General features: G+C 49.6%; 5 protein-coding genes across 5 annotated transcripts; 1 reads left to right on the top strand and 4 right to left on the bottom strand.

Annotated features, from left to right (window-relative positions):
• Positions 1-388: 388 nt before the first annotated feature.
• Positions 389-2,197, bottom strand: BDR25DRAFT_328352 (DUF1613-domain-containing protein; the record flags this gene model as incomplete). Its single annotated transcript, XM_033692382.1, has 1 exon — positions 389-2,197. One exon carries the CDS (start codon positions 2,195-2,197, stop codon positions 389-391), a length of 1,809 nt encoding a protein of 602 aa, XP_033542806.1.
• Positions 2,198-2,511: 314 nt separating this feature from the next.
• Positions 2,512-3,621, bottom strand: BDR25DRAFT_294575 (acyl-CoA N-acyltransferase). The gene is made up of 3 exons (XM_033688788.1): positions 3,175-3,621; positions 2,831-3,079; positions 2,512-2,769 (listed from the first exon to the last, which is right to left on the bottom strand). Exons 1-3 carry the CDS (start codon positions 3,358-3,360, stop codon positions 2,653-2,655), a joined length of 552 nt encoding a protein of 183 aa, XP_033542805.1. The 5' UTR covers positions 3,361-3,621; the 3' UTR covers positions 2,512-2,652.
• Positions 3,622-4,026: 405 nt separating this feature from the next.
• BDR25DRAFT_238429 (uncharacterized protein) lies at positions 4,027-6,198 on the bottom strand (the record flags this gene model as incomplete). The annotated part of the gene is made up of 1 exon (XM_033685632.1): positions 4,027-6,198. One exon carries the CDS (start codon positions 6,196-6,198, stop codon positions 4,027-4,029), a length of 2,172 nt encoding a protein of 723 aa, XP_033542804.1.
• Positions 6,199-6,325: 127 nt separating this feature from the next.
• Positions 6,326-7,588, top strand: BDR25DRAFT_360122 (uncharacterized protein; the record flags this gene model as incomplete). The annotated part of the gene is made up of 9 exons (XM_033696198.1): positions 6,326-6,372; positions 6,405-6,464; positions 6,503-6,700; positions 6,744-6,758; positions 6,795-6,864; positions 6,894-7,204; positions 7,234-7,287; positions 7,379-7,484; positions 7,517-7,588. 9 exons carry the CDS (start codon positions 6,326-6,328, stop codon positions 7,586-7,588), a joined length of 933 nt encoding a protein of 310 aa, XP_033542803.1.
• Positions 7,589-7,885: 297 nt separating this feature from the next.
• BDR25DRAFT_345847 (tRNA-splicing endonuclease-like protein) lies at positions 7,886-14,043 on the bottom strand (the record flags this gene model as incomplete). The annotated part of the gene is made up of 4 exons (XM_033694087.1): positions 7,886-9,974; positions 10,029-13,580; positions 13,686-13,958; positions 14,018-14,043. The coding sequence occupies 4 exons, from the start codon at positions 14,041-14,043 to the stop codon at positions 7,979-7,981; spliced, it is 5,847 nt and encodes a 1,948-aa protein (XP_033542802.1). The 3' UTR covers positions 7,886-7,978.
• Between the last annotated feature and the right edge of the window lie 498 nt (positions 14,044-14,541).

Genomic DNA, 14,541 nt, shown 5'->3' with positions numbered 1-14,541 from the left:
AATGATGGCAGAGAAGACTGGCTTTCGTTCATTCTTCACGACTTCCTCTAGGATAAGGTTTGCCCCACCATCCTCTTTCTCGAAGTGATTGTCTTCATGCACTTGTGCAGATTCATTCCTCTCCTTCCTCAACTGCTTTCCCCGTCGGATACTGGCATGACGGTCGACGAGTGACGAGTTGCTTGTAAAAGCGAAAGTGGGGGTAGAGATTGATTCTGAAAGCCAATAGAAGCGAAAGAAGGAATTTGGGTGGTATTCTGAGGCTGCGCTAACATCGTGGGAAGGCAGTCTAGAAATTCATTCCATAGACTTGGGATTCGCGCAAACCCGGAATATCACCGAAGGATCTACTTCAATCGAGTCTTTGTACTTCATTTGCTGACCTGACTTAGTGACCACTTCCCTTACCAGGCTTCGTCAATCCACTTCCCCTCTTTAGCCATCCCTCCCTCACAAGGCCAATTGGCAATCCCGTCTCCTCCTCCACCATAGTCCGCAAAATAGCCAACCTCTCTTCTGTATCTATCTTACTACTTGCTTTCCGCCCGAGAATAGCAACATTCCGTGTAGACGGAATACGCAGATATTCTTTCTCAGGAGTATAGTCTATGATGGTGGTAAGATATGTGATGTAGCTGCAGAAAGAGGCATATGCGGAGGGCTGTCTAGAGGGTTTGTGTGACGGGTAGTTCTTGTCTTGGGGTTTACCTTCAGAGCTTTGATGATAGTGTGGTGCTCTGAATCTTGTGCCGTCGAAATTGTGACTGCAGCATGGGATTGCGATGAAGGGTGACTGGGAGAGGGAAGCGAGGAAAGGTGTCCAAATCGTGAGCTCATCGGCGTGGTTGGCGATGATAAAGGTTCCTTTCGGAAAGATACCATTGTGTATGTTTCCCGTAGACGAAGACCCGAGTACTTGATCTTCTTGGTTCAAAGTTGACGTTGTTGTAGGAAGCAGTTTTAGCACTTCCGGCACCAGCAGCATTTCCTTCAACTTGTCCCTCACGCTCTCCGGAAACGTGTCCCAAGTCTTCCTCGCTCTTACGTCAAAGCCCCACCCATCCCAACCTTCTTGAGATAGAATCCAAACGAGTAAGCCGTTCCCACACCCAATGTCGACGAAACCCGGGAAATTTGTCTTGGCTGTGACTCGTCGATGATTGCTTAGACCCGCTTCAACTGGCGTGACGGATTCATTATCTGCTTCGGCCTCTTCCAATTTTTCACCACCATGCGCTTTGGGAGGCGCATTGGCCTTTCCTCTACCATACATGTCTGTCCATAGCTCGATCAGAAACGCAGCGATCCCCAGATCTTCGAATACATGTTTCTCGGCAGGCGTTTGCTCCACCCAATCCTTGATCAACGAGCTCGCATATTTTCCTTTCAAGTAGGCATAGGTATCTTGAAACTGCTTTTGCGGTATGACAATATCGTGATGAACACGTTTTTGGTATCCAGCCATTCGTCCATTTGAGTGCTTGTGGATGATTTGCAACATTTTCAAAGCCGTGCGAGATAATCGATTATCTAACTCTTTCTCTGGAAACAGGTCATAGTACAGTGATAGAGTTCCTGAAGGAGTCCCGGGAGCTGCGTCTGGCTGAAAAGTATAAAGCACAGCCAAAGCTCGCACTTTGGGATGATAGAAGGGAATTTCCTCTGGATCGGAAACATGTGGGAGGTACACTACGAGGTAGCGTTCAGCCTTGATTATCTCTTCTTTTCTATCCCCGTTTTTCACGATCACATCATCGGTGGATGTGAATAAATGACACGTCTGCATCAACGGCTTGTCGAGCTTAGGGTTCCGGGGAATCAACTTCCTAACAACGGTCCATTCGAGCAAATAGCCAGGATACCCTTCCGGAATGAGGATCGGTTGGTGGTCAACCTTCAAATGCTTTACAATCTTAGCGAGTTCATGTGGGTGCTCTGCCTTTGGGTTGAACGAAGCATCCATGAAACTTTGGTAGGAGAGTTCAGCCCGGGCGAGGTGTGACGCAGTCAGATTAGGATTTTCTAGAAGGTTACGGCTGACCTCAAGGAAGAATTCTGGAGAGAATGTTGCCTGAGCCGACTGAACTATAGTCCAAAGTTCATGTGGTAGGCCAGAGTCAATCGTAGGACAGTTCTCGAGATCCACGGGTTCGAATTTGCAGCCGACAGAGGAGACGGTGGGGGCCGCTTCGGTCATCCTGAAGGATCCTAGTCGTAGGAAAGTGGCCACTTTTAGAATATAGCAAGACACTAGAGGTTGGGGTTTAATATCTTGACCACATGTGTTTGCCGCAGGTAATGTTGTGGTGATTACTAAGGCTTTGGGTTGAAGAAATGCGCTACCGCCCGCCCGATGACAACTACGAAAGGGCAGGTCGGTACCCTACTGACTCTAATTACGAGAGACAGCTTCATTATCGAGGTTATCGATTCCCAAGGAGATAGAGGATATAGAGCAAATTTAAACCAGATATTCCACAGCAGGTTTAGAGTTTGCAGAAACAGGCTCCACTGTACGAATAATCCAAGTTAGATTTCCAAGACCTGTAATGGTCTAATAACTCTCTATGCCCCCAGCAAGAAGATATCCCTCAGAACGCCTCCAAGATGCAATAGTAGTCCCCCTAGGCTTCAGGCTAGGCTTTTGTCCACCTACAAACCACCCTTTGGCTTGTTCTGTCCATAATAATGCGCCATCTCCAACCCCGCCCTCTTGAACCCGCACTTAACATAGAATCCCTCGTTCGCCTCTGAGCAATCCAGAATACTCTGCAAATACCGATTAGCGCTCCTCTACCTAAGCGATCAATAGAATAAGAGATAAACGTACCTTATAACACCCCACTTTCTCGGCCACAAAATCCAACGCCTGAATAATCCTCAACCCCAACTTCTTTCCCTGCTGGTCTTTTGCGACCGCGATATCCTCAATGTGCCCCACTAAGCCCAGATTGTGAATGAATTTGCGCTCGACGATTAGCGCGCCGCAGCCCACAATCTTTCGCGAGGGGTCGAGGATGCAGAGGAGGAAGTATTCGTCGTTGCGGTGCGACATCCATTCGTAGCGCTCATTCCACGCCTGTATTCGCCATGCAAGTTTAGTAGAGATCCATCTACAGTACAGGACACGGGGAATGTGCGACTCATGGACTTTAAGGGAAGGATAAGGCGTACCGCTTCTGTGACGTCGCCAACAGTTGTGAGGACTCTCAACACATCCAAAAACCCGTTGTGATAATCTGCGCGTTGTAGCGGGCGGCATGTATAGCCTTCGGGTAGCTCAGAGAGCACTTCTGGAGAAACAAGGGTTGGGCTGAAGAGGGGCGTGGTTGCGTCGGTGACGGGGCTGGTGAGAGACATCTTGACTTTTCAATCGGGGGAATTGAGAGAAGAAGGTATTAAGATGAATGCTGGAGGGGGTCGAGCTGTGTTTGGTGTCAATTGAAGGCCAATGTGCGGAAGCTGAGTGAGGAGGCTTATCGATGGTGGGGCGGGTGCGTGGCTTCTTTGGGAGGGACGGTCAAATGGAAGTGTGCAAATTAATTTTTCCGGATCTTGCAAAAGAACTGTCTTTGCAACGCAATTGAGCAGTTAATAGCTCTCAAAGGGCTTCCTTTTGATTTATCTTGCGGTAAAGCTGGCTGCTGACAGCTGAAGGCCAAGCTCCAGGTACCAGAGTTTGGGCTAAGTCCTTTAGGGAATAGCTTGAAGTCTAATATTAGAACATCCCAAAGTCCTGAAAGAGGGCATTGTAAGTGAAGTCTTTGACTAGGGACTGGGTTTTACCTTTGAGCAAAAAGTCGTGATGCAATGTCTAATGCAACAGCATGAATGTCTTCAAGTCATTATCATGTATCTGTCAATGTATGTCTAGTACATGCCCTCGTTTTAAGCATCTCCCTTGATCCTGCTCATCCTCTACCATGAAATACAATTATTTCCCCTCTTGTTACTATTCAACTAGATCCGTCTCCATATGCGGCAACCGTAAATTCTCTGCCTTAATAATCAGCTGCTATTAAGATCCTAGTCCCCTACTTCTTTAGGCTCCATTCCTCTTCCGCTCTGCCTGTCATTCCCAGATCTCACCCAATCCCTCTTCAATTCCCTATATCTCCTCAACATCCCCTCCACATCCCCCTCCCTGCCCTCAATGTCCACCCCAACAATCTCTGCTAACGCCCTCACCAACTCAATATTCTGCTTCTGCAGCGCCTCAACCCTATCCTGCAACTTCACCATCTTCCTAATAACATATTTCTCCTTCTCTCCTTCTTCCTCCACTACATCCATATGTTCGCCATGATCTATCACTGGAGACGGAACAGGGGTTAAGAGCGTCGTAGAAACCATTACATCCTTCATCTTTATCCTCTTCCGATCCCTCAGCTTCTTAGCCTTAGTCTGCTCCTCCCTCGTCGCCATCACCAACGGATGATCGTCCACCGGCACCGGCACTGGCTTCGACACTGCTAGACTCCTCTTCGGGCTACGAATAGGGAGGCAGGGCACATTAGACGCATCTACCTCGACAGCATTGAAATCCTCCAGCGCGTGCTCCAGCTCCGGACTTCCTAACCGATTCAGCATCTCATCCGTCCAAGTAATCGACACATGTCTCGACCTTCTCTTTCCGTCAACCCCATCCACACTCATATCCACACCAGTCCCCGACACCGGCAGCGTGATTGTTCGATCGTATTCAAAGTCCCCCGAAGGAATCACAATCCGCAAATGCCTCGCACCACTGGAAGTTGTCATTTCCCTCGCACACGCTGACATGGTCGCTCTCGGTCTATCCCTGCTAGTATCCGGAGCCCCTTCGACAGATCCTACGCGCGCTTCAAGACTCTTCTTCCCGCCGACTTTGAACATGCTAAACCCCACCTTTTTCTTTATTGTGGGCTTGAGTGGCTTGGGTGAGGGCCCTGTGTATTTGAGGTAGGAATTTAGATCGTTGAGATCGGTGGTAGCGGCTAGAGCTTGGTGCCCTAAGATTGGCGGCGCCATTCGTCCAAGGATGCTGGATCCAGCTGGTGAAGCTTGTCCTGGTCGCAGTACTCGACGACGGCAAAAGTTTGAGCACACTACGGGGCTGTTATCGTAGGGCGAGTATATCCCTCGCGCGACGGCAAAGTCGCTAGATAAGTTAGAGGTGCGAGAGCCACTGCGGATTCGGAGTCTGGGAGGTGGTGTTGTCAGCCTTCTGGGGTTTCGAGAGGGTACTTCTGGTGGCTGGCGTGTAGTGCCCGACTTTTCAATTGGAAAGATGCTCGTTGGCTCTATTAAACTGCTTGATTGGGGCAGTTCTGGGGAGGAGCCTAGTAGTGATTTATTCGGTAAGTATGATGATAGGTAACGGCTACTAGGACTAGATGAAGTAATCTCCTGGCCGTTGGAGGACTTCTGACAAGCTCTGGATTGAGATACCACCGCAACAGCGTCAATTTTCTCTGTTGTGACAGGGATCTCGGTGCTGCTTCCGGTTTCCTCACGACTATACTGAGCGATAAAGGGCTCTAACGGCGAAGATCTACTTGCAATTGGAGAAACTGGAGCACAGTCTCGATAGGGGGACTGGCGTCGTCGACGCTTCTCAGGTCCTTGGCGGTCTTCGTTGGACGCGCCCAGCTCCACCTTTTGACTGTTATTCGGCGTAGAGAAATCCAACGGAGAAGGACGTGTAAGTTTTCCAGCCAAAGAATTCGCAAAAGAAGACTCTGGATACTCAGTCTGTTCGCGAGATAGAATCTCATTAGTCCTCTTCCTTACCGGGTCCTGCTCTTGACAGCCAAAACCCGCCAACTCCCAATCCTGAAGCAACGGTGTGAACGAGTCCCCTTTCTCACTACCCAGACATGAAGTTCCTGCTCTCGATAAAACTTCCTCAGAACCCCTCTGACTTTCCTGCTTCTTGGCTTCTATCTCAAACTTTCTAGGGGTATGGTTCATAAACATACCTCTCCGTCTCTGCTGACAACTCAGCTCGTGCTGCAGGACGGTGTGTAGCTCCCCGGTCTCAGCCTCATACATATTTGCGCTGGCGGGTTGAGGTTCAGCTGTATTATCGTCGTGCGTCGGCGACGTGCGTTTTCCAATCAGGGTTTTCCAACCCACAGCCTTCCTCTTTGCCAGACGCTGCTGCTGGTCCTGCGTCCCCGCAAACTCCATCGCACTGATTCCAGGATGTCCAAACATGAGCACGCGTCTACTCTTTCGATAGGTAGGAAACCTGGCAATGTCCATAAGAGTGCGTACGACTTTACATCACCAGCACTTGCGATATCCAAAGCTTTAAAAAGGAACAAGTGACCCAGCTCAACCCATGCAACCTAGCTCAGCTGAACTACCAGTAACTGATCTACCATTATGGTGTCCTCATCGAATCGACAATGAGAAACGAGCTACAACCTAAGCGCAAGCAACACCACATCCACATTCATAGCCCGAAACACCAAACCAAGGTTGTCTACCAGTGCAACCCTCACGCTCCCCTCCCAAGATCAAATGCACTACGTCTCCTCAACCCACAGCACCTACCTATCTACTATGCCCATTCCCGTCTCTCCTTCGGTGCTCTCCAAACTTACCTTTTGTTTCGTCTCGATGCGCAATCCCGCGCTCCCAGTCATTGTTACAGCAAACCCTCCCATCATCTCAGCTTTCCCTTAGCAAACCATACTCTGAGGCTGCCTAACATGTAACGTGTGGCGCTTGGTGGGACAATGCGGTCATCGGCTCAGCGGCGCTAGGAAGACGTGTTGCACAACATGTGTCTGATGTCTGACAGCAAGTAAGTGGATAAGTTTGATGGCAGGGCGCGGTGCATGCGGGAGGTGGCATGTGGGAGCTGAGGATGATGTGGTCCCGATGCGGATGGGATGTAGATGTAGACTAGGTCAGGGAAGGTAGGAAGTGAAATAATATGGGAAGGTCAGCGAGAAGAAACCTGTATCATACATACCGCCTGTCTAAACGCACCAGAAATGAAGAGAACAAAAGATAGAAATAATTTCCCAATCCCAACCTCTCCCCCAATAACCTCAAAGGCCTTCCTTGTACCCTCACGCTTGAATGACCTAGTACTAGTCCTCCCCCTGATCCCGCCACTACCCAACAGGCGCCTCTTCCAAACCAAGAGATCTCATGACATGGCAATCTGCTACGACAATTGGCCCACAGCATTGTTTCACCGTGATTACCGGTGGCACATGCCCAGTCCTCTGCCCCAAGACCGTCGTACAAACCTCCTCCTGATCTAGAAAACCTGAAACCCTCCCGTCTAGCGTAACAGTATTTCATGCTGTTAAACTAGGCAGGATTATGATGGGCAGTATTTAGCTAGCACAGCAGCAGTACAACCGGATCGACATATAAGACTCTCAACCTTATCTAGATCTAGACCTGGGAGGGAAGGGGGAGTCATGAGATGTTCGTGTATTCTTCATAACCTGTGTCAGTCGACTTGCCCGCAGTTAATCATGGTCCGAGTTGAACATTTCTACCGTTTCCCTAGGGCCCTGTGTTCCTAGTGGAGAGTAAACCCAAGTCCGTCAATGTCAACATCACATCACAAAATCTTCTATGAAAGATACTTTCAGCTCTGACCAGCTGAGCCGCCAACGCACACAGCATCGTGCTCTCCACCCTAATGATTTTGAAATAAGGGAAGATATGGCGCCTGGTAGAAGCCAAATATCCCCCCCACATATATATCTAAAGCCAAGTCACAAACATCCCGAAGGATATTGAGAATAAAACTCCATGGAAATGCAAGATCAAAGCCACCCGCCCATACGCCATCGCAATGTGATGTGATATCAAAGCACGAAATATCACATCTTACTAGAAACTGCTGCTGGTCGACAGACTGGCACAAGCCTGACGGGTTCCCACCCAGGAAGCAAAGCGGGAATTCCTAGCCGTTACAATAAAAAGAAAAATCCACCCATATACCCATTCCCCTAAATCCAGTTCATTATCCAGTCTTCGGTTTCTTAGTTGGCGGTCGCGGCATGAACGGATTAGCCTCTGGTCTTGGCCTTCTCCTAATTTTCGGCCTATTCATATTCCCCAGTACATCTCCCGGTTTCGGCGGATCTGGCGTGCTCTCCTCTTTCATCTCTGGGACAGGCGTGGCACTGTTGCGTGCAGCATCAGATCCAATTGCCGGTGTTGACCGACCACTAACGGTATTTGAGGGGGCCTCAGACTCCCCAAATGCATCCTCCATATCGACATCATCGTCACTTGGAGTCATCTTCCGCTTGCCGTTCGACACAGGTTCCACGTTGTCGACAGGTTCTTTCTTCATCGGCTTCATATCCGACTCGCTCAATGATTGAATGCTCGTCGATCTACTCATCGAGTGCGATTGGGGGTCTTGTTTAACTAGAGCCGTCCTGGATGGAATCGCCGTCTCAATCTCCTTTCGCGCCGGAAAAGTACTTGAGTGCTTTCCCAGCATCTTCAACACATTGCCCTCGGTATACCGATTCCGTTGTCTAGCGTCTTCGACCAACTTCCGCCAGAACTGTCCACGGACCAGGGACTGCGAGTTTCCCAAAACCCAAAGCGACGATTTGGCGCGAGTCAGACCGACGTTCATACGGCGAATATCCTGCAAGAAACCAATTCCTCCCGCGGGGGACGCTCGCACACAGGAGAAGATAATGACCTCACTCTCTCGTCCTTGGAAGGCGTCCGTCGTGTTGAATTCCACATCCTCAACAATGTTTTGACCATACCTGGCGGAAAATCGGGTTTTGAGTTCCCGCAATTGACTCTTGTAAGGCGTGATTATGCCAATCTTGCCCCTAAAATCAAGTTCGCCGAAGTCTGAAGTAAGTCGTTTGTAGAGCTGTAGAGCCACATCGATCTCGGCAATGTTGATGAGTGAGTGTCCTTTGGGCGCCGCTTGATGTTGTCCTTGTACGTCGAAAAACCGGTAGGGAGCGAGCAAGGCACTGGTGTGCCATGGCTGCCTCCGAAGCCCTGCCATGTTGTCTCCGTCCAACAATTTACCGTCGTAGAACGTTTGACTAGGGAACCGACTGATTTCGGGGTGCATTCGGTATTGAGTGTCTAATAAATGCACATCGTTGGGATGGTTCCCCTGCATGCGGACAAATAAACTCTGCTCGTACTGGAAGCGTGCAGCCTCTTTTGAGAGAACCGTTGGAGGAAGTTGTTTGGGATCTCCGACGAGAATGCACTTGGCACATCCATATTTCAGGGGAATGAGCGCACTCATTTCAACACACTGGGCAGCTTCGTCGACGATAACCGTTTCAAACTCGATGTTCATGCCTTGAAACATTTCATGTCCGCTACCGCTGAGTGTAGCACAAATGACGTGAGCGCCACTCAAAATGGATTCTTGTGCTCGTCGTCGGTCTAATTCTGCACTTCGGCTTGCTCGTTTCTCGTCGTCTTTCACCGTATCGATCTTGGTGCCGAGGTCCGCTTTCCGACGGCGAAGGGCATTTAGGTCATCTCGTAGCTTTGATGCATCTTCGCCTTCCACCATCCCAGAATCAAGCTGAGTTCGTGCTTCTCGGAGCTGATCTGATATCCGTTGATGCTCTTGAAATATGGCTCGCGTGGCATCGGGATCCCCTGCCTTGTTACCGTTACCATTCCCGTGTGAGGAGGTGATGCCCAGCTTGTTGTTGACGAGCTCCTCTAGCGTCACGTCTCGAACGTTTGCATTGATGGCATCACTACGTCCCAATCGGACAACGTTGACTTTCCTCTCCTGGCCACTTAGTGTCTTAATACCTTCTTTAAAACGCATAACTAATTCATCAACGGCAGCATTACTCGGGGCGCAAACAAGCAGCTTCTTGGCGGCGGTATCAGACCGGTTTGCTTGGCCGGGAAATGGGATGGGTGTGCCGTGATTTCGAAGGGTATCTGATAGAATTGCACCAACGATAGCAACAATTGTTTTTGTCTTTCCTGAACCTGGAGGACTACAAACATGTCAGCATTCGCCTCTGCAATGATCATCAAATATAACAACATACCCTTGAATCAAAGTGAACGCATCATTGTCCATGGCTGACTTCACGGCTTTCGCTTGAGCATTGTTCACCTTGTAGTTGCTAATGAGGGGTTCTAACTGATTGTCCTTATAGTTTAGCAATGGCGACGGCTTAGCTCGAATGATCTCATCACACAGATCGTAGTATTGGAGGCCTAGGAGAGCTCCGTATTCGCGCTCCAATGGGGTTAGTGACTGAATCTTGGCCCCAAAGACGGTACCATTCGGTACTAGCGAAGACTGCAGAGGGTTTGAGGGCATGACGCGATAGGATACCTCGAGATGCTTCGGTTTCCGCTGTACTCGGAAGACCCTAGCAAGGCAGTGAGGATCCTCTCGAGACGAGTCCTTTGACTTTGAGAGGAGAACAACGTCGCCTTCGGAAATATACAACTCCTTGTTCTCGGCATGGGTCATTGTACTGCTGACTTCTTGGAAGGCATCCACGCTAGCTCGGGAGACGATACGGATGTCGTAAGGCCTAGAGATGCCTTCTTCTCGGGCTTTTACGAACCCTTGCCATGCTTCAAGTGTTAACAAAGGCTCAAACGTTGCTTGATAATCGTTCGGAGTTGAGAACGTCTTAAGAACGCTCGCATACATGTCCGGCCGCGAGTGTGGTGGAAAGTCTCCGTTGTGATAGTAATCCCAACTAAGGATGACTTTGTGAAGGGGTGATAAGTCAGGAGTCAAGCGAGCACGCATGTCCTTGCTCGACCGGATCACCCTCCTCTTCTTCACCGGCATCTGTACTTTTACTTCGTTTACGATGTTGGTCTTTGGCCCACTTTTGGCCCTATTCTTATCCCTGATTCCGAAAAGCTCCGCATCAAAATCACCCTCCTCTTCGGACTCGTCCGAGGAGTGCATAAGGCCCTCGCCTTTTGGGGCGTGGTCCTTGCCTAATACACCGAGGCCGTCGAGACCCGATCCAGCTTCGGCAGTGTGTTCGGACCAGCCACGACGGGAAGCGTCCTGCTTTGCTCGGGCAATAGCAGCAGCTTTCTCCTTCTTTTGTTTCTCGATCTCAAGCTGGCGTTTCCTCTTGAACTCTGCTTGCTCTGCAATTTTCTTTGCATTCGCTTGTTTTACCGCCTCAGTCTCCTTAGCCTTGTTGGCCTCTCGTTTCACCTGCATCGCGATGGCAGTGCGGGTCGCGTCAGCCATTAGCTTCGTTCGTATGTCAGTGATCTTTACTTTGTTCTCGGATGTTATAGAACTTGTTGACATGTATCTAGTTAGAGACTCCTGCTTTGGTTTGACAGGTTCTTCCCCTCTGACAATCGAATGGCCAAGATGTGTCTCAAGAGCGCGCTGCAATTCTGCCTGTTGTTGCATGCTAAGTTTGGCTCGGACATCACCCGAGAGAATTCTCTCCATATATACCAGCGCGTCAGCGTCTACTTCAATGGAGACGTCTCGAAGTCGGACGAGGAGTCTGCTGATTAGAGTGACGCATCTACTGGAGAGAAATTCGTCTCGAAGGCGGAGCCATTTGGCAATGGCTTCCACTGTCCTGGCCGGCAATTCCAGCAATTCCCTAAGGAGTTTCGTGCCACCTGTCGCATCTTCAGGGTCGGCCATTGTGTTCTTCAATGCTGTGGAGAAAATGCTGCATTGGTCAAACAAATAATTAGCAAATTGCATGGTATCACGGCAGAATTCCCTCATCGTATCCTTATCATAGTAGCCAAGATTGCTCCAGTCCTCTGTAGTCTGAAATATGATGGTAAGGGCATCCCAAAGATTCTTCCATAGGGCCATTGTCACTCCAGATTCCCCAGATTCGAGATTGCGAGACCGTAGGATACCGTTCTGTGGGTTGGTCATGATATCAATGATATCAGAACAAGTTTTGATCAAACTTGGGGCTGGGGCGAAAATTTTCTTCTTGGTAACTTGTCGGCAAGAATCCGAGACGCCTTGCAACACATTCTTGTAGAACCGATCGAGAACATGTTGGATCGCGTCTCGGCGTTCATCTTTCAAACTAATGACCTTCAGCAGTTCAACTGAGGAGTTACGGGTTTCTTCGCTTGAAGAGAACAGGGTAGCAATGACGGAGCTGGCTGAGGCGGGTTGCATGAACAAAGCTTCAAGTTGTGTAGAATCAAATTCGGACAGGCGATCGATGACATCAGTGATTGACTGGGAAAGCAACTCGAATCTATTGTTGAAATGACGTATTGTGGGGGGCATCGTCCTAATACCAGTCTTCATGGAGAGCGATTGTAGACCAATGAGATTCCTGCCGGCGATGAGGAGATGTGTCGCGAGATCAATGTGTTTCGCGTCAATTGCTGAGATAATGGTTTTCCATATGGGACTGGAGGGCGGCGTCTCGGTAGGTGAAGGCTGTTTCGCCTCAATCAGTTGCTTCTCGATGGAGAGTGAATGACACTCTAGAGTGAAAGCGTTTTGAATCATCGACAATGCCAAACGCAACTCTTCTCGGGCTTGCTCATCAACAAATCGCTTCACGCTGGTAACAATGAGTCCAATATGGCTGGATAGCATCTCCAGCATTCCATTGACCGTTGGCTGGCCAACAAACTGCGATACAGTCTTTCCTTGATTCATCCTCCGGAAGGCATATTCCAGCACCTGAAGGCCTTCTTTGAAACAGTAGGCTCTCGATGCGTGAGAAAATTGGTCGGATTGAAGACGACCGAAAAATTGGTTGGCAAAAGCCCTGCAAACTGGTGCCAAATTCGCCGTCTTGATGGACGACAGAAAAGGGGTTATCCAGGCGAAGGCATCGCGAAGATTATTCAAATCATCTTCGTTACAATCCTCTGCCGATAATAGTACCTTCTTTAAGAAAGGGCTGTTGAAAACCTGCTCCACAATGGTGGCGGTGGAGGGTGTGATGGCATCCATTGCATCCCAGAATGAAGTTGGTGACTTCTCCAACAGCAGGGTCATGGTACCAATTAGGTCGAAAAAACCTTCTGATTGAAGGGAGAGATGATCCAATAGGAGTCTGTAGAAGTCACCGTCAAGGCCTCGAAGCGAGTGGGTGATAAGATCTTTGTCTAACTTGTTGACGATGAGCCTCACGCCGTTCCAGTAAGTAGCAACGAAGGGGAGGTCAAGGTTAGACATCTGTACCCTCATCATTGCCTCTGTCAGATAGTCGCGCACTGCCCACTCAAACTCCGAACTCAAGATGTTCCTCTTGAAAGTTGCGCATGATACAAGAGCCCAGTCCTGGGAAACGGAATTCTTGCGGAAGAGAAAGCGAGTAATAGATGGAAGGAATGTTTGCACCTTCAGGCGCTTTTTCGTCTGTACCATTTGGAATGGCTTATCGAAATAATCCTGGAGGAGCTCTTCGTCCCGGATGAAGGCATCACAGCTTAGGGCTTCAAAAAAGGCGTAGAGCGCTTGGCTAGAGAGAATCCGGATGCCTCTGGATTTGGGTTCGGCAGCATTGAGCGCAATCGCCGCCATCTTCATTCCAGCTTTGATGCGTTCGATACAGAAATCATCAACGGTCTTAAAGAACTCTGCTACCGTATCCTCATCGAATTGCCTACTGCTGTTAGCAAAGACGCGGTTTCAAGAAACCTTATATGCAGCATACTCATTCAGTCGATGTTTCCATTCGCTCCTCGATTGGTGAAAGACTCGGACGCACACATCGCAGGATGTCATCAGATTATCCAGCCGTTCTTTCAGCCACTCTTGGTACGGACGAGCATCCTCACCGGGATATGAGAGTATTTCGAGAGCGCTCAGCGTAAGCCATTTCCTATCCTGTGCCTCCAGGATTTTCTTTTGGCGCTCTTTCACGGCTTCCGCGTCGTGGTCAGGCTCAGTATTGGCGATGTCTTCGTCAAAGTAGACTGAGGAGTCGTGGCCGTTGCGAGGACAGAACAAGTGTTGATTGGTGGGGAGGGTCTGGAGTTCGCTGCAGTGAAAGAGTGAATTAGTCGAATGATTGATTTCGATAGTGAAAGAGCCACCTACCAGATGCGCTCCAGCACGTCAGCCATTCTGACAGGGAGCAGGTTCCCCCACAACGTCCTCGAGTCTCCGCTTGCTCGCCACTAGTCAACGAGGCCAGGCGTAACCAGCATGCGACGAGGGATTCTTGCAGGTAAGGCAGGCCACAGAGGGCAATTATGGTCAATCACTTGAGTGAGGTTTTCTATCTACGGCAAAGGGCGAGCTGGGGTGCGCCGCAAGAGTTGTGGGCTAAGTTTGTAAAGACAATGTGGGGGAGTGAAAGGATGGTGTCAGACCCAAGGAAGCGAACTACACCGTTGGAGAGGTTGCCTCAGACTATGTGGCAGAGGAGAGGCTTTTATAAGTTGGGGTAGAGAGCAGTCGTGTGTGGGAAAAGAAGTCGCAGTGGGCACTTCCGCCCTCAAAGAAGCCGACGCGTCGCAGCCGAGCTAGATCTGGGTCGAAGCGCTTGCTAGACGATCGCGCTCTCACTGCCAAGCCCCGAAAGCACGTGACCGTTGGCACATCCATGGATTGATGGTGAA

This window comes from Lindgomyces ingoldianus (assembly GCF_010093535.1).
Source record: "Lindgomyces ingoldianus strain ATCC 200398 unplaced genomic scaffold BDR25scaffold_36, whole genome shotgun sequence".
NCBI classification, from domain to species: Eukaryota; Fungi; Ascomycota; class Dothideomycetes; order Pleosporales; family Lindgomycetaceae; genus Lindgomyces; species Lindgomyces ingoldianus.
This window is presented reverse-complemented; position numbering and strand designations above follow the sequence as displayed.

Excerpts from the sequence above, each read along its gene's own strand:
- BDR25DRAFT_294575 (XM_033688788.1), bottom strand. The coding sequence starts at position 3,360 with ATGTCTCTCACCAGCCCCGTCACCGACGCAACCACGCCCCTCTTCAGC. Across the intron at positions 3,080-3,174 it reads TTGGCGACGTCACAGAAGCG|GCGTGGAATGAGCGCTACGA; the intron begins GTACGCCTTATC and ends TGGCGAATACAG. Across the intron at positions 2,770-2,830 it reads AGAAAGTGGGGTGTTATAAG|AGTATTCTGGATTGCTCAGA; the intron begins GTACGTTTATCT and ends CGGTATTTGCAG.